Source organism: Delphinapterus leucas, chromosome 3 (genome assembly GCF_059928025.1).
Source record: "Delphinapterus leucas isolate spDelLeu-1000000601 "Yukka" chromosome 3, BTC_Dleu_Yukka2, whole genome shotgun sequence".
NCBI classification, from domain to species: domain Eukaryota; kingdom Metazoa; phylum Chordata; class Mammalia; order Artiodactyla; family Monodontidae; genus Delphinapterus; species Delphinapterus leucas.
Genome location: NC_143131.1, coordinates 49,239,769 through 49,258,123, shown reverse-complemented (window position 1 = coordinate 49,258,123; position 18,355 = coordinate 49,239,769). Strand labels below are relative to the sequence as shown.

Sequence of the window (18,355 nt, the reverse complement as noted above, 5' to 3'; positions counted from 1 at the left end):
TCTGACTGTCCTGGCTGATACTTGGGGAATTTACTGCAAACACCCACTTTTTCTACTGTTATCATTGTTTGAATTTTAAGAGTCTAAATCATCAGGTTCATCAAAAGGAAATGAACATTCTCAGACATACAGTAGGGGCTACCCTTAACATAAAATACTGCTATGTGTTGTAAAAGGTAATATATCTAAGATAATTTAAGAATAATCTAAGAACTAATACATTATTGGATTTGGAGTCTGAACAAACTGGCAGCAGACATAAAAGCTGCAGAGTAGGAAGCACACGTGGCTCATAATGCCCAGATACTCAAAAAAGAGATCATTTTAAAGTCCTTTAATCATTTGCCAAAGAATAAGAAGGTTAGCCATTCAAAAAATTTCCCCAGACAAGTGAATTGATTTGAAATACCACAGGTAATTAAAATTCCTCTCTTGCTGATTACGTTTATTAGGCACAGCTTTAAAGTTGTGAGAGTACTGTGATGTTTTGTTATTTTATCTAATGCATGTTCTCTTTCACAGAAATCTCCCAGGGAAACCTATATGCTAATGACAAAATGTTACCGTTTCCAATACATTTTACCTGTCTTTTTCAACTGCTTTCCTAGCTACATACATACATACATACATACATACATAAACCTCGCCACTTAATACCAAAAATGATATTACTCTGTTTGATGAACACCTTATTCCCCACATGTGGATATTTGCTTATTTATAAAAATCAGGTCCATCCAAGCAGTAAAAAGTTGCTCACATTAATAATTTGGACTCTCAAGTCAGACTGTAGACCTGAGTCCAGGCTTAGCCACATGGATATTAATGTGCCCTCTTCTCCAGGTAACTCCAAAGAGGTGTAAAAATGCCTTAAGTAATAGCAATAGCAACGTGTGTGTGTCTCTGTGTCTGTGTGTCTGTGCATGTCTGTGTGTGTGTATGAGGTAACTACTTTGAAGGAAACAGATAATTTAGATAAAGTCTGATATGTCTATTTAAAATGAAGTTACATTATTTTATATTGTATGCGGGGTGTTTCTTTTGTTAACTTTTGGTTTGAAATTAACAATTATATAGTTTCTTCAAAAATAATCTAGTTGCTTTTTATCTGATATATTTCATAACTATATTGTGAGCCTAAAATTATGAGGTAGAATAATTGAGTCTTTCTTTTTTGCCCCTTTTTTTTAGACTTCAACCAGAGCACAGTTAAATCCAGCATTTGAAGATGCCTGGAGCAGCAGTGATGAGGAAGGATGACTATCATTCTTAGTACCTTTTTGTCTCTATTGATGAAACTTTTAAAACAGGACTGTTTTATTTTTTTAACTGTCCAGTGACAGCTAAATTAGCCCTGAATTTGGGTGGTTTTTTTCCTTTTATTTTAAAATGAAGTTAATAGTTGCATGAAACCCTGCAACAGAGTTCCATATAGTTTATTTAATCAGAACATGTCTCCTTGATCCCAGTGGCTGTTGTCTGCGGCAGCCCGTATAGCTATAGTAGAAGGAGACAGGTCATGGTAGCCCCTTTGTGGGAACTTGAGCAGATTGTGTGAACAATAAGACGCAGTCTTAGAGGATGAGCACCTAGAGGTTATCAGCACTGACTTTCTTCTGCTGGTTGTACCATCACCTTGCTCATTTTCACTTTCAAGAATGATTTTACTGAGGATTATATCAAAAAGTATAGTTGAGAAGTTAACATCAAAATTTGTTTATTATTATTTATGTATTCCGTTTTTGCAATGATTTCATTTACTTAACCGTTATCTAGCTTTATGTTAAATTTTCTTGAACTCATTGCCTTCCACAATCTAAAAAGTGCATCACAGGAGGTATTTAACTTAGGGAAGATACCATATTTCCTTTATTTTAATGCATCAGATGGCAGCTTAAACTACTCTTCTATGAATCTGTGTAAGATGTGACCAAGTCCTACTTCATTCATCAAAGCAGAAAATATCCTGGCAGGGAATTTGGCTTAAACATGAAATGTCATAAAATTTCCATTTTATTTTCCACTCTTCTTGTGTCATAACCCACAAGTGATTATCATGAACCTAATCTTATATTCCCTTTCTTTCTGATTCTATCAATAGGAGGCTAGTTAAAGAGGTTTTTGTGAGCTTGAATACCAAGTATACAGTTGTTGAGTTTTTAAGTGTGTGTTAGGCCTCATATCAGACCTTTCTGGCCAAACGTTTTCCATACATTTACTTTGTAGTTGATCTTCTTAAGCCCTGACCATTTTACTCTCACTTTTTCTCACTTGGTGAGGATTCTTAACAATCTTTGAGAATGCTATTGAAATTGGAATTTTTTTTTAATTTTAAGAAAAAAGGAGTCTTTCTCCAAACTTCAAATACACGTAGGTAACTGGTACATTTCGAAAAGGTCCATCTGCTGGGGATGTGGAATGACTACCCTCCTAGAGCCATGGGATGAGCCTAATCCACTGACTGGGCAGCGCCAACAACCAGTGAGGCCTTATCAGTACCTCGTGTCTGCGACGTTACATGTTCCTGTAGGCATCCATAAACCATTTTCCTTTTCCCCTCTGAGCTTTTCTGAGTCAAGTCTCAGCCTATTCCTCAAAGTAGTCGGAGATGGCTCCACCTGAGCACTCACCTGTGTGCTGTGGGCCATTTGTGGGTTTGGTGTGAGGGCCTTCTCAGGAGATCATGGCTCCCCACAAGCATTGTTCAGGTCACAAGCTTCTCTGCTATGTCTGCTTCCTGCTGTCGCAAGCAATCCGTTCCCCACACTAGTAAGGTATAAGAGGGCCCATCCCTGGAGACCGTGGCTCAGTGTTTAATGAAGAAGGAGAGGAGAGGAAAGGAGCACCAGGTTCCAACATGTCCCCCACCAAGACCTGAAGAGTTGATCCAATTAATTTTAAACATACAAAGCCCTGGTCCATGCATATGGGCCCTCATGAGAGCTGCTGCTTATCAACATGCAAAGAGTCTCATGCTCAAAACAAAAAATGTAAAAGGTGAAGTTGATGCCACCATTGCTTTCCTAGATGTAGACCCTAGCCCCTCTAAGGTTGATTAGGACACCCTAGAGAAGGGGGGGCGCTGCTTACAGAGAGGCCACTAGCGACCAATAGGAGCTTATCAGGTAAACACCCAACAGAAAAAAAAAAGGAAAAGTTTTAGTCATCTAGAGGTACAAGCCATTCTGTAAGTTTTAAAAAAAAAAGGTGGCAGTGTGAGGAAGGGACTGATGATTCCATGGACAGGGTCCATGATTCCATGGACTGATGATTCCATGGACAAGATGATTCTTATTCCGGGGGTAAGTTGCCCAGAAGCACCTGGCCCCTTCAGCCTCCCTTTTTTCCTCTTATTAGCCAGAAAAAGAAAGTAAAGGCTGCACCTTCAGGGTGCAAAAGCCTGAAACAGGAAGAGAACAGAAAAACTGACTGCCACTTTAGGTGGATACAAGCTCAAGGGGAGAAAAAACAGGAACTTTAAATCTTAGGTACTAAGCAAACACCAATCTAGCAAACATAATGCTAATTGTAGATTACTTAATGATTTAAAAGCAAAAACAGAAAATAAAAGGTAATTGAATAATATATACATAAATATAATATTAAAGCAAAGTTTTATAATTTGATGTAATTGTAAATCCAAAATTTATATACTAAATGAATATATTAAAGAATTTATATAGCAATAAGATTAAAATGCCACCTTATGATGGATTACTACAACGTTAATGATGTGGTCCCATCCATTGGGGCCCCCGTACTCAATATCCAATGTTATTTCTTTTAAATTTTATTAAAGTATAATTGATTTACAATGTTGTGTTAATTTCTGCTGTACAGCAAAGTGACTCAGTTATACATATATATATTCTTTTTCATATTCTTTTTCATTGTGGTTTATCACAGTATATTGAATATAGTTCCCTGTGCTATACAGTAGGACCTATATTTTATCCATCCTATATATATAATAGTTTGCATCTGCTAATCCCAAATTCCCAATACTTCCCTCCCCCACCCCCCTCGCCCTGGGCAACCACAAGTCTGTTCTCTATGTCTGTGAGTCTGTTTCTATTTTGTAGATATGTTCATTTGTGTTGTATTTTAGATTTCACATATGAGTGACATCATATGGTATTTGCCTATCTCTTTCTGACTTACTTTGCTTAGTATGATAATCTCTAGGTCCATCCATGTTGCTGCAAATGGCATTATTTCATTCTTTTTAATTGTGTGTATATATATATATATATATATATACATATATATATATTTATATATTTGTTTATTTATCCCACATCTTCTTTATCCATTCATCTGTAGATGGACATTTAGGTAAATAGTGTTGCTATGAACATAGGGGTGCATGTATCTTTTCGAATTATAGTTTTGTCTGGGTATATGCCCAGGAGTGGAATTGCTGGGTGATATGGCAACACTATTTTTAGTTTTTTGAGGAACCTCCATACTGTTTTCCATAGTGACTTCACCAGTTTACATTCCCACCAACAGTGTGAGACCCTTTTCTCCACACCCTCTCCAGCATTTATTATTTGTAGACTTTTTAATAATGGTCATTCTGACCAGTGTGAGATGGTACCTCATTGTAGTTTTGAATATCCAATATTATTGAAATTACTGATTCTATTCAGTCAACAACCTGTAAATATTTTGCCCCTGTACACTTGGCTAACATGTTCTGTTCAGTGCCTATTTCACCAGCTTCTAGCTGCTGTTCGCCTTCACTTCAAAGAGACACAATACATCTTTTCCAGACTGTCTATTGGGTACCTCAGCAGCTTTGCCATCACAATCTAGGCAGACAAGATCTCAACTGCATCCACCTTTTTCCAGGAGCACAGGTGTGATGTTACATTGATGACATCCTCCTCCAAGGAGACTCATTTGATATACATTTAAGGTATACAGGTCCAACATGTTTTAGTACTTTAGGGGTTCTGAAGGCAACATATTCTTTATTTACAAATTTTACTTCCAAATTAAAATCAGTAGGTACTCCCGTTAGTGCCCTGAAGGACTCTTTCACCAAGGAAATTTTGGCAACCTCTTGTCATACCTCCTAGAATCTCTAGACCACGTAGGATGGCCATAAGTTGTCCAAGGGCTTACGATGCAAGAAACTGTCCTCTCAGCCTCATACTATACTCCATTAAAACAACAAATAAAATACATGCTGAGCTTTCTGGAAAATGGAGGCTCTCACATACTCTGAGCCTGTGACCTTTCATACCCAACTGCTTGTTAAGTGTTGGGTCGTAGAAACAATACACCAGAAACTCAGCACAGCTACCAAGGCCTCTTTAGACAGGATGGAGCTGAACCTGAGCTCTCTGGCATATTCCACCTGCAGGAGGAGGTGGCTTCCCCTGTCCTCAGTCCCTTGTTAAGTGCCATGGTGCTGGAGGATGTCATCCCTCCCCCAGATCACTTGGCTGCTCAGAATCCACTTGGGATTAACTGAATGAACAGCAATGGGAGTACATAGACTATGCAAATGGCACTGCTAACCATCATACATGATGGAGCTCAATGAAATGTTGCTGTTTTCCATCTCTTAGCTGGGATGTCCCTAATAATGGATGGGACCCAAGAGACAACACACTCAACCAAACTTCTGGATGCCCTGGCCGACAAGTAGCCTCATTTCACATTTATTATAAACTGTTGGGTCATTGCCTAAAATTGTCCCTTTAAGGGAGAAAAAAACTAACAAAACTGGGACTCTCTTGCCTCACAGATGTCCAAAATATAAGTCAAAATCACACATCTCCATATATATTTAGGCCACAGTACAAGGCCTTTCCAGTTGCACGCCATACTACTTTTAGAGTTACAGATGTTATTGTTAATAACTAAGATATACATTTTTCTTCTAAAAATACACAATGCTAATCTCTTGGAAAAGGTATTCAATAGAACTTTCACATCCCTTGTAGGTATCAGATAGCCAGTTTAATTAAGAGACATAATGGTCTCACACAGCTCTTTTTCAAATTCCACTCAGGTAAATGGACCCCTAAATGGGTCTCTATCTTGCTCTAGGCCTTAATCTCTCTTAATTCAAGGGCTCTTGGCCAGTTTACACCTCACACCAACTTTTAAAAGTTTTCTTTCCCCCTTATATTTAAAGGGGATGTGCATTGCCTCCGTGTATATAAAGACTCCTTGTAAATGAGACCCTTTTTATAATGTCTTCCCATATCTTTATAAATGTTTTATCATTCCTTCATCCCAGAAGGGCTGGAGGCCAGATCAAGGGGCGCATTAACCAAATTGTCCATATACTAGACAGCTGTTTACCTGATAGAGGACCCATTTGAGCTGAAACTTCCACCAAAAACAAAAGCCCTCTCAGTGCAGCTGCTCATCTTCCTGTTGACTGTTGGTCTTATTGCTATTGGTCTGTATACTTGCATTAATTTACAGTCTGAAGACCCAAACATGGTAAATGTGAGACCCCACATCACCTCGAGTGGATACCCTCTGGGAAAGGATACCCCAGCCCCGTATCCCAGAGGGCATCTCCTACTCCAAGTGCCCATCATTGGAGATGACTTCACTCTGACACTAAAACCTCGCTTCCAGCAACACATGGGTTGCCTCTCCTAAGGCACAAATTGTACACAGGACATTTTTGCTTTTCTTCCTTTGGTATTAGGGATCCCATTACATTTCTGAGCTACTGTCTGCCTAGCCCATGATCCTACTCCTTGTTCTTTGCCAAAAGGCACACCACTCATACCTGTGCCTAAAGAGAAATCTAGTAGAGGTTACTGCTATCTGTGTTCTAAATTAATGGAGATTATTGCTTTCCCTGGAGGCATTTGCCTCATATTAGTCAAATCCCTCAGCACTTTGGGGAGAGGACCACCTAGTTCCCAAGGCATTTTCCTACTCTCACCTTGTGCCTCCCACCATGATCGCCACAACCACTCTTTCTCCTTGGTTACACACAATCCCACTAATCTTACATACACTTTACTAATGTATCATTTCATACTGTCCAACAGAACAACTGCTGGACCTGCTATCTTGATATATCATACCTTGAGCACACTTTCCAACTCCACTTAGATATTGTTGGAGACCCCAAGAATTTTCTATTTCTTGGTTAATGCCATATAAATAGAAGATCTAGTCATAGGCTGGCCTGCAAGGACTCCTTACACCTCTACTTGTGTTCTTCCTTTCTACTCTCTTAGTAAAATGTTTTCTACAGTGTTAGTGCAACTTATGCCCTGCTCGCTAAAAGTCTCCACTAGTATCACCCCCAGGGATTCCTTAATATGATGCCAGAGCGTCACAGGGCCAATTGTATTGACTACATTTTCTTATTTTCTGTATCCTTGATACTGTGGCATTTGGATCCTTGATCGATCCTGGTGACACTGCCCCTTCCAGAACTAATTCCCAGAGATAGCAAAGGACCCCCCTGGAAGCATGCCTTTAGTGTACAAGACAACCAATCCAGAGTCCACACCCCCAACCATCCCCTTTATCAAATTCTCACACGCGAGCCAGTATTCCCCCTGCCCTAACCCACCCCAGAGCCAGGTACCAGGCAGCTGGGAACCAGCCCTGTAGCCCAGTCTACTGAAGTTATTCAAAATATCCAATCCCCCCAAAAAAAAAAATCCAATCCCAAACTTACTCAGTGTACCTGCCCTGCCTCCCCCATTCCTTCCCACAGAAAATGTTAATAAAGACTCTAGGCCATGCTGCACCCTCTCCCTCTCTGCCTCCTGACTGATCCTGGTCCTTCCCCGTGTGGCTCTTCATGGCATGGTGTGCCATGCTTCCTGATTCTAGGGATATTTGAGTATAAACTATCCTTCATTTCCATGTCTGCGTGTCTTAGAAGAAATCCCAGCTACAAACACGAAGTCATTCTTTTTATTAACTTCACAATACTCCATCTTGTGAATGTACCATTTGCTTCCAGCCATTCCCCTGTTTAGGGCCACATGTACAGTGGTAAAGATTGTGAACTGCACTATATCTTCCTTAGGTAATGTATTTGGGTGATACACTTTAGTTATTGAATATCATCTTTTCCTCTGGCAGAGGAAATGGTAATTTTGCTGGGTAGGATTCTTGGGTTGTAGTCCTTTTCTTTCATTAGCCTGTAACTATTACATCCATTGTCTTCTAGCTTCTATTATTGCAGACTAGGATTTTATAATAAAACCAGTTTGATTTTTTTCCCCTTTGTGGGGAACTCGTTCTTTATAGCTAAAAGCTTGTCAACTATGAGGGGTTTTTTTTTCCTTTTTATCCTTAGAGTTCCTTAATTTTATCAGATGTCTGATAAGTCTACCCCTCCCCCCTCACTTCCTGGACCTCTTGTGAGCTCTTTCAATCTGAAGCCTCAAGCCTTCTCTCAGCTCAGGAATATTTTCTTCTAATATTTGTTTAATTGTTGCTTCTCCTCTTTTTATTTTTTCCTTCTCTGCATGACCTAATAATTGCATGTAAAGTCTACTCTACTCTCTCTTTCATAGTCTTATCTCATCCTTCCTGCTCACTTTTTTTTTTTAATCCTAGAACAGTTCCTGCTACTTAGTAGGTGCTCAGTAAATACTTGTTTTGTGGTTTCTGTTCTGTACTTCGAGATTTTACACTTGACCTGTAAGGTCACTTAATTCAGGCCTGACTGATCATCAGGAGAGACTTTAATTATTGTTTTATTCTCCTCCCAACCCTACACCTTTGTTTTGTTTTGTTTTTAAACACTTGGAGAAATAGGAACGATCTATAGAGGCTTCTACTTGAAACTTTTTTTAATTGTTTCATTCAATTGGTATTTGTCCAATCTTACTGACAGTATATATCAATGAACCTATTACAAAGGTAGTAATCACCTGCAATTTCTCTCCATTGCCTTTTACATTTTATAGATTTTCCTTCCATGGTGACTTGGCTAACAGTATGTGTCTTTTAGTCATATAAAGTGCTTGTATCCTGCCATATTTCAAAGGACACATACGCCAGTTGTTTGCTGCACCTCAAATTCATCCCAGTTTTAAAGTCATTTATGGTACACCTGTGAAATGCCTAGTTTTTAAAAATATATAGAAAGAATAAACACACATGTTTTATTGACATAGCCCTAAATCTATGTTTTAACAGGAAGTCCAAAAACAGCATCTTAGATAAGCTTTTTATATTTCCTGCCAAGTCTTTTCTTTACAATTAATTGAGGAAATACCTTAATAGAGAAAAAAAAAGATATCTTCAACTGAAGCATGCTTTCTCTTCAGTTTATACTAAAAAGCCCCATTTAAACTAGATAAAAACCTTTAAAGAAAGCTCTGAAGACAAACCCTGAAACTGTAAAAGTTGTATTAACAGATAAAAATAACCTCAAAATGAAGACTCTTCAGTAAAGGACACAAAGGTATAGAGAGCCTGCTATTGGTAAGACACTAGAAAACAAAAACCTTTAGCTCTGTTATTTAAAGTCTCAGTGAGACAATAATAAAACCAGTTTGTCTCAACAAACTCATCTCAATTATCTTTCAAAGAAAAGTCACTAAACCTAATGGCTGCATAGTTCTAACTCATACTTCATTACTGTTCTGTCATATACTAATACTTGGTTGTTTCCATAAAAATGGTTAACTACTGAAGATTAGAAAAGAATTTCTGTAAGTTATAATTTTTATAAACAAACACACTGATAAATTTCCTTTTTTCCAACATAACTTTTTCTCTATATTCAGATCCTATTTACTGAGCCTGAATTTTAAAACTCTTAAGTATCATTAGAACAGTAAACTTAAAATCAGTCAAACCATGCCAGAAATGAAATTGGCAAAAAGCCTAGCATGCTTGAGATTTTTCCTTTCAAAAAGTATAGCAGGGAAAGCTAATTACAGAAAGGAAAATAATCACTTTGCTTTGTATTGTGATGAAGGTTCTAGACATCTGAAGGTTAAATCTAACAGAGTTGTTTCTTCTGTTTTAGCTCTGGAAAAAATATTAAATTTAGGGGACATATCTAACAAAGCTCAATCATGAATATGGCTTTTCTTTGCAAAAAATATGTATAGTCCTTCTGTGCTGCCTTGATCATTGTACTAAACCCTGGTGCCTAGAATTTATTACAAGTCATTTCTGGTAAGGCAAGCTTGTCTATCTTACTAGAATATCAGCAACATCCTTAAATACGGGAGGCATAGTTCTTTTGCTGCCATCTAGTTCTTTATTTTGCTGCTTTTAAAATTGGACAATTAAAAAATAGAAAAAATCTAAGGGAAATAATAAGACAAACAACTGTGTTGTGACCTCTCTAATTCTCTGTGTGTAGGAATCTACAAGTGCCCTGTATCCTCCTGACAAACCACTTTTCTTTATCCTTATGAGGATACCCATAAACTTTGTACTAGTGGGTTAATACAGCTCTCCCAGTCTTTGCTCTCCCTAGGCTTGGAACTAAATAAATGTCACAATCTTAACTTGGTTTGTTATTTTATCACTAAAAACACAAGTCAGTGTTTAATACCAAATTCCTCAAGCTCCTCTTATTTTTTATGCCTTGACAGTCTGTCCAGTGGTTATTGCAGAGAATCTGTAGCCTTGGGCCTAACCAGTGACTTTGTTTCCTAGGCACTGGTGGTCACCTCTTGAAGGCAACTAATGATTGTCTGACTGTGGCACAAGAGTGATTGGCACAAGCCACTTCTCCTTTGTTCATCTAATCATTACAGCAAGAGTTAGCAACAGTACTAAACTAGGGCCTGCTAACCCATTCCTGTTCAAACACCAGCAGGAACAGGAGAGCTGCTACTTCCCAGGTGGCTCACAGTCCACTCTCCAGCTTCTCTTCAGCTGTATAGTAGCATTATCCACTGTCCTGTGAAACTGTGTATCATCTATATAAATGTACTGTTAATATTGTACTAAAGTGAGGAAATAGTACTCCTAATAGGTCTTTGAGAATTGAGCTATTAACTATTTTTTTTATATATTATGTATGAAAAAATTTGAGTTTCAGTAAGTACTGTAGAAAAAAATGTATTAAAAATAACTCAGTGGGCTTCCCTGGTGGCGCAGTGGTTGAGAGTCCGCCTGCCGATGCAGGGGACACGGGTTCGTACCCTGGTCCGGGAAGATCCCACATGCTGCCGAGTGGCTGGGCCCGTGAGCCATGGCCGCTGAGCCTGCATATCCGGAGCCTGTGCTCCGCAACGGGAGAGGCCACAACAGTGAGAGGCCCGCGGACCACAAAAAAAAAAAAAAAAAAAACTCAGTGATGATCACTATGAACATTAAGGAATGGTAAGTTTATTTTTAAAATGTACTGGTTTCATAAAGAAATAAATAATAAAAAATAGACTGGAAATCAGAAGACCTGAGTCTTCATCTTAGTTTTACTACCAAGTAAACATATGAAATTTGAATACTATTTTTTTACTTTATTTTTTTCCATTAGTTAAAAAAAAAAAGAAGGGACAGAAAACTGGAGTAGAAAATTGTCAATTCATTCCTGTTCCAAAATCACACATTGTAATATTTAGAAAGCATTTTAAAATGGTATTCACTGTGTGAAATACATAAATAAGTAGAGGTTTATATTCAAGGCTAACTGAAGTTTATTGAAGGCAAAGGTAGAGTGTCTTTATAAAAGGCTCATGAATTATCTTATACTGAATAAACACTCAAATTTTAATGGAATTAACATGTATTTTGCCTAAACTGAAACTTGTAAAGTTCCCATCCCAATTATTATGGAACCACCACTTGATTTAGCAAGTTAGCCTCCCTGAGCTAGTTTCATTTGTGGAAAGGGAATAAAATACACCTTACAGAGTTGTAAAGATAAATGAAATAAAGTTCTTACATATAATAATTGTTCAGCTAATAGAACTCTTGTTACTTAAAATCTCATAATTATTGGGTTCTGAGGTCTTGTCAAATTCTCTCAAATTTTACCTCCTCAGGACATGGTCTGTTTATTTATTTTATCCTTCTCTCCCTCTAGAATGTATATTCTATGAGGGCAGGGATTTTGTCTGTTCTAGTTACTGCTATATCCTCAGTACTTAGAACACTGCTTGGCAAATAGAAGATGCCATATATATATGTGTAAGTTATTAGTGAACACCACCATTACCAAGCACTTAAGTGCAGAACAACAGTTTCACTCATAATTTGCAAATGATAAAATGCTTAATTGATTATGCTATTTTTAAAATTTACTATGTATGAAATTTTGTTATTAAATATTAGTTAACAACTTGGGTATTGCATTAATCTTGTAGTCTTTCTTCTCACCCAATGGCAAAGTGTCCTATTCTTAAGATTGCTATTGGTCTGTACACCTATCGTAGATCCTCCCTGAATCCTTTAGAGGGCTGCTGTTATACCAGAGACTTGCTATGTGAATCGTAATAGCCAAACAAAATTCGGGGATCTTTATGAAACTTTGAGTTCAGATTTCTTTACGTGGTCTTCTCCAACTCTAGCCCATTTCCACCTGCTAATATTATGCTTACACTGAATTTCTCCATTGCCTTTGGCTCTAAAGTTCTGGGCTTTCTTTTCTTGTCTACCCCCTTTATGGAAAAATGACAAATATTTTTGGAAATTTTACCTGCTCAGGGCACTGATTATCTTTGTATCCAGAAGGAATGCCAAGAAAGGCAAGACGAGGGCTCACAATCTCAAATGCTTACAAAGGCCAGGAGAACATGGTAAATGAGTGAAGGGGTGGTGTAACAAGAATCAAATATGAGAATTATATCATTTATTTTTATTGCACTTTGCTATAAGCATGTAACATAAATATATGATATTAGAGATTAAATTTTGATATAAATTCAAATACTAATACATATTTTAGTTATGCATTTCTTCTATAATTCATTATTTTTTTATCTTGAACCAGAGAAATGTGACTTTTTTCTTCATCTGTGAGCAATATTAATTTTATTCAAATTAATAATGTAAGGTTTTCACAGATACGGTTTTTCCAAAACATAGATTCCTCACTCAGGTTTTTGGTTTTTGGGTTTTTTTTGCATTTTTAAAATATCTGAGTTATTTATAGAATTCAGTTCCTGGTTAGTTTTTGGAACTATGCTTTAGTTTACTAACTTCCATTTTTTTAGCTCTTTATTCACATTATCAATATTAGCTGAGAAAAGGCAAAATGATCTAAGTTTATTTTTATAAATTTCAAAATCAAATAACTTAGAATTCAGTTCTTAGCTCCACAAGGGGTAATCATCACTTAAATTTCTGGAAAATGATTCTGCATATTAAAGCCAGATTTTTTTGTGGATAGTGAGTTTCCCAAAGGCACGGTTTGGTTAGAAATTAGATGAATAAAAGGAATGATTGGTTTGTGTAATTGATTGCGAACACACTTGTAGAGAAATAGAGTGTGAATGTCACCCAGAGTCCCAATCTTTGAATAAATCTTCACTGATGGGTTCAGATGACACTTTCTTTAGATAACACAAACCAATTTATTAGAAACATCCAAAAAAAAAAAAATCCCTTCATTCTCACACCACATCTACTTTGCATACAATTCACCAAGGAAGGAAAGCATTGGTGTGTCTCCTGTGGTTCAAACCACGGTAGCACATTCATTTCATAGTATTCATTGCTATATTCATTTTATGTTCTCTTTTTCTAAATTAAATTTTATTCTTATTTAATTATGAAATAAACATATTATTGTATAAGTTGTGCAAACTGCCAGCATGGACTTCAGTTTTGAAAAACAAGTCCAGGATTAGCTCTGACTTGCTGAAGCACCTCCTGCGGCCCTGTTTACCCACTTCACTCAACATGCAAAAATAATGTTCTGATATGCCTATTACTGGCACAAAGTTGAAAAGCAATTCAAACACTTAAGGCCTTCCAGACACCACAAATGACTATAGCTACTTGGGTGGTATTTATATCTTTTATATCTGTACACTCATTGGCTGGAAGGGGAAAAAACTGTAAATGATTTAACCTTTTCATGCTGCTTCATACTGTAAATCCCTTCATTCTAGCTTCAGCATGGTAAGAAATATTACATGATGTTAAACTTATGTTTGCAAATGTTGGTTTCTATTCAGGACACAATTTCTGCTGCAATCAACCTTTTCATAAACCCATCACTGGCAAAAGGTTTTAATGCCAAGAACATTTTTTTTACTTAATACATTTTACACTATTATCATTGCTGTAATTCCAATCCTTGTTTTCAGTCCATTAAGTTATTCATTAAGTTTGTCATTAACATGTCTTTGCTTTTCTGGGTATATTTCTTACTGTGGTTGGTTTCATAATAGCTTCTGAAGTCATATTTGATACAGTGTGCATTAGTAGTTAGTGTGCAGTATTAGTCATGTAGAAATAGTCTCTACTTCCACAATGACACATGCTCTTCAACTTCCTTTGAAACACATGACTATGTCAGTTTTTCATTTTTCCACTTTTAATGGTGAGAAAAAGTGTGATATGACGATAAATGGCAACTCGTGGTCAATATTAGGGAGTTATTACATAGTGGTGGGATTTGTGATAAACCTGAGAATACCTGCTCAAAGGCAGTAGCTTTTATGAATTAGGATTAGATTTGCCTGAAAACTCAAATAACATACCTTAAATAAAATATAAATTCATTTCTTTTGATAAAAGTCCAGGAAGGCAGTCCTCAGCAGTATGCTGATTCTGAGATCATCAGGAAACTAGGTACTTCCTTATTGCTCTCACACCCTCTATCAGCATCTTCCCCCTTGAGATACAACAAAATTGTTCTAGCCATTATATTCACATTCCACCCAACAGGAAAAAGGAGAACAAAGAAGACGGCATCCTCCCTTTGAGGACAGTCCTTTCTTTCACACACCACTTTCAGTAACATCCTATTGGCCAGAACTCCTGGTCAGACCTAACTGAAGAGGAAGCTGGGTCTTTAAGTGGCCATGTGCTCAGCTAAAAAGTGGGAACTCAATTACTGTTGACAAAAAGGAAAACAAATATAAGAGAACAACTAACAGCCCATGTCATATGACTACTCAGCTCCAGCTAACTTAGACCACGTGTGAATGTGGGCCTATTGAAACTAGAAATGCTAATTATTCAAGAGAAGTGAAAAAATCCATATTTTTATGGGAAAATACAATTTTTAGATGTTGACAATTCAAAAATTTTTATGGCTAGAGAGTCAAAAAGTGGTCTACATCCTACCTGAGTGTACTACTTGTGACCATTTATGTAGATAAAAGAATAGACCATCATGAACAAGAGATCTGCTACATGTCTTCATGTTTCAACATTTATGCAAGAGGAAAAAAAGGATTTATTATGGTAGAGGGAAGTTACAGGTATTAACACATGTATTCTCAGAGGTGACATTCACCTGCTCCTTACCAGGTGATGACACAGGGAAGAAATATATCCATACTAATTTGTGGCATGCTTTTGATGAGGCTATCAGAAATGAATTGACTCAGTGCTTGCTTCACCAGCACATACAATAAAATTGGAGAATTTTATTGTATGTGGAGAAGATTAGCATGGTCCTGTACAAGGATGACACAAAAATTTGTGAAACATTTCATTAAAAAAAGAAGAAGAAGAAATGAAGTGATTCAACATAAACCAACAGCCCATGTTGCTCAGGGAAGTAACATAGCTTGGCAATTAAACCAATCTCGAAACGAATTTGTAGGTATTTGTCATTACAACTTTTATTCATTCAGCATATTTATTGAGGACCTTGTAAATGCCAAGCTTATCTACACATTTTTATGACAAAAGATCAGGAGCCAGAGGGCTCCATTCTCAGCCCTGTTTTCTTCAGCACCAGATCTTTAATAAAGATATTAGTGGCAGTGGTGATATTTGCATATGACACTAAGCTATGAGGTATGACAAATATCATGGATGACAGACATAGGATCTAAATTATTTTAACAGCTTGGAACAAATGATATGCCAAATTCAATTAATTGAAAGTGAAAATGTCAAATCCTACTCTGAAGACCTGTGGCAGACCCTGTTCTTTGTCTACGAAACCCAAATTCTGCTTGGGGAATCAATGTATCCAGCTAAATACTCACTTTCCCTACATCCCTTGCAATTTAGAATGGCAAGATGACACACTTCTGGAAACACATAAGTAGAAACATACAGGGACTTCTCTGGGGAAACTTTTGCATTTCTAAAGAGGTCAGAGACAACTGGCACCTTTCTTTCTTTCTCTTCCTTCATCCTGCCTTCAGTATCAGAGGTGACATTTGACTTGCAGCCATGGGGGACAAGCACACAAGAAAGGACAAGAGAATGGCAATGATAATAGGGCTTGACACTGTTAGGCCACTGAACTAACAATATACCAGCAATATGTACCTCTGGTCTTCTTAATGTGTGTGAAAAATAAACCCCTAATTATTTAAGCCTCTCTTTAGGCTTTCTGTTACTTGCAGCAGAACGCATTCCTGACACAAGTCCAAAATACCAATTGGAAAAGGAGGTAAACTTCACAACTATGAGGCAAAATCTGGTGGTTAACTAGAAGCCTAATATACCAAGCCAGTGCTCTCTTAATTTACTTTAATAGACATGTAAGATTCATAAACAAGAAAAAATAATATCACATATAAAGTATTGTGGCTCGTTTCTAATTCCTTGCAGTACATTTGCAATTAGGATGAGCAGGAGACATGAAATCAAGTCATATGAAAGTGACCAAAGGGATCAAGAGCCATTTAACCCAGAGAAAACAAAGTCTGCTGTGGACATGACAACTATCATTCAATGTCTGAAGAACAGTCCTATAGTATAAAGATTTATGTGTGGCTCTAAAGGGCAAATTAAAAACCAAAGGAAAGCACAGAAGCTTTTGTTTCACTGTGCATGGCATGTGGGATCTTCGTTCCCCTACCAGGGATCAATCTGCACCCCCTGCAGTGGAAGGTCTTAACCACTGAACCGCCAGGGAAGTCCCAGGAAAGAGTTTTAAAGCATGTATTTCTCAAGATCCATTTTGATTGACATTTTTTAAAAGCTTGTGTTTTTCTTTAATATTTAATATAAGCACATCTAACCTAGAGCCTGTTGTACTGTTTTGTATTCATATATACTCTCCTTCCTCTTTCCTCCTAACCTCTCTGCTTAGAACGGTCTCAAATGAATGAGTTACTCAGAACAAGCTTCCTTTCAAATTTACATTTTTAAGACATTTTTGCATTTTTAAGACTGGGCTTAAAGTTAATAATAAAGTTACTAAAGTTGCAAATTTAAAACCTTGTTTTATTTAATACAGCAAATTCATCACATAAATCTTGTTATTCTACTTGTAAATCTAGTAAATTTTCAGCATGACATATCAATAAACTGAAGTTAAAGAACTCAACTTCTCTCTTTTTTATTGATATAATTCACACACCATTTAAAAAAATCACCTTTTAAAAATAAACAATTCAGTGGTTTTAGTGTATTGCCAAAGTTGTGCAATCATCACCGCTAATTCCAGAACATTTTCAACACCCCAAAAGGAAATCCCATACCCCTTAGCAGTCACTCCCCATATCCCCTAAAAATCCCTAGCCCTAAGCAACCTCTACAGATTCTGTCTGTATAGATTTTCTTATTCTGGACATTTCATATATATTGATCCTACTATATATGGTCTTTTGTAACAGGCTTCTTTTAATTAGCATAATGTGTTCAATATTCATCCATATTGTAGCATGCATCAGCACTTCATGCTTTATTTATTGCCAAATAATATTCCATTGTATGGATATACCACATTATATCTATCAGCTCATCTGTTGATGGTCATTTGGATTGTTTACACTTTTTGGCTATTATGGATAATGCTGCTATGAACATTGTGTACAAGTTTTTGTGTGGATATGTCTTCAGTTTTCTTGGGTATACATATAGGAGTTTAACTGCTGAGTCATATGTCAACTCTGCATTTTACCTTTTTTTATTGAAGTATAGTTGATTTGCAATATTGTGTTAGTTTCAGGTATACTGCATCTTACTTTATGAAGAACTGTCAGACTGTTTTACAAAGTGCTTACACCATTTTACATTCCTACAAGCAACATATGAAAGTTCCAACTTCAATTTTTCTACATTCTTGCCAACAATTGTTATTGTCTTTTTTATTATAGCTATATTAGTAGGTGTGAGTGGTATCTCACTGTAGAACTCAGCTTCTCTTAAACCGTAAGTCCTATTCACAAACCTATTCAAATTCCCTTAAACTGCATTGATAATTTTAATAATTGATGTTTTTAAGCACTTCAAATACCTTACCAGACAAATGAACATGCAAAGCTTCCAATAATTTCAACATCTCTTATAAATC

The 18,355-nt window shown here is 36.8% G+C and overlaps 1 protein-coding gene and 1 pseudogene across 3 annotated transcripts in view; both read left to right on the top strand.

The window, feature by feature from the left end:
- ERCC8 (ERCC excision repair 8, CSA ubiquitin ligase complex subunit) overlaps positions 1 to 12,264 on the top strand; it is a 68,742-nt gene extending 56,478 nt beyond the window's left edge. For all 3 annotated transcript variants that reach the window (XM_022596964.3, XM_089908884.1, XM_089908885.1), the window contains one exon: positions 1,192 to 12,264. In XM_022596964.3, the coding sequence (XP_022452672.1) occupies positions 1,192 to 1,260 (69 nt within the window). In that variant the 3' untranslated portion in view covers positions 1,261 to 12,264. The remainder of the gene's footprint in view (positions 1 to 1,191) is intronic.
- Positions 12,265 to 15,481: 3,217 nt separating this feature from the next.
- Positions 15,482 to 15,596, top strand: LOC115801681 (U6 spliceosomal RNA; annotated as a pseudogene).
- The last annotated feature ends 2,759 nt before the right edge of the window (positions 15,597 to 18,355 follow it).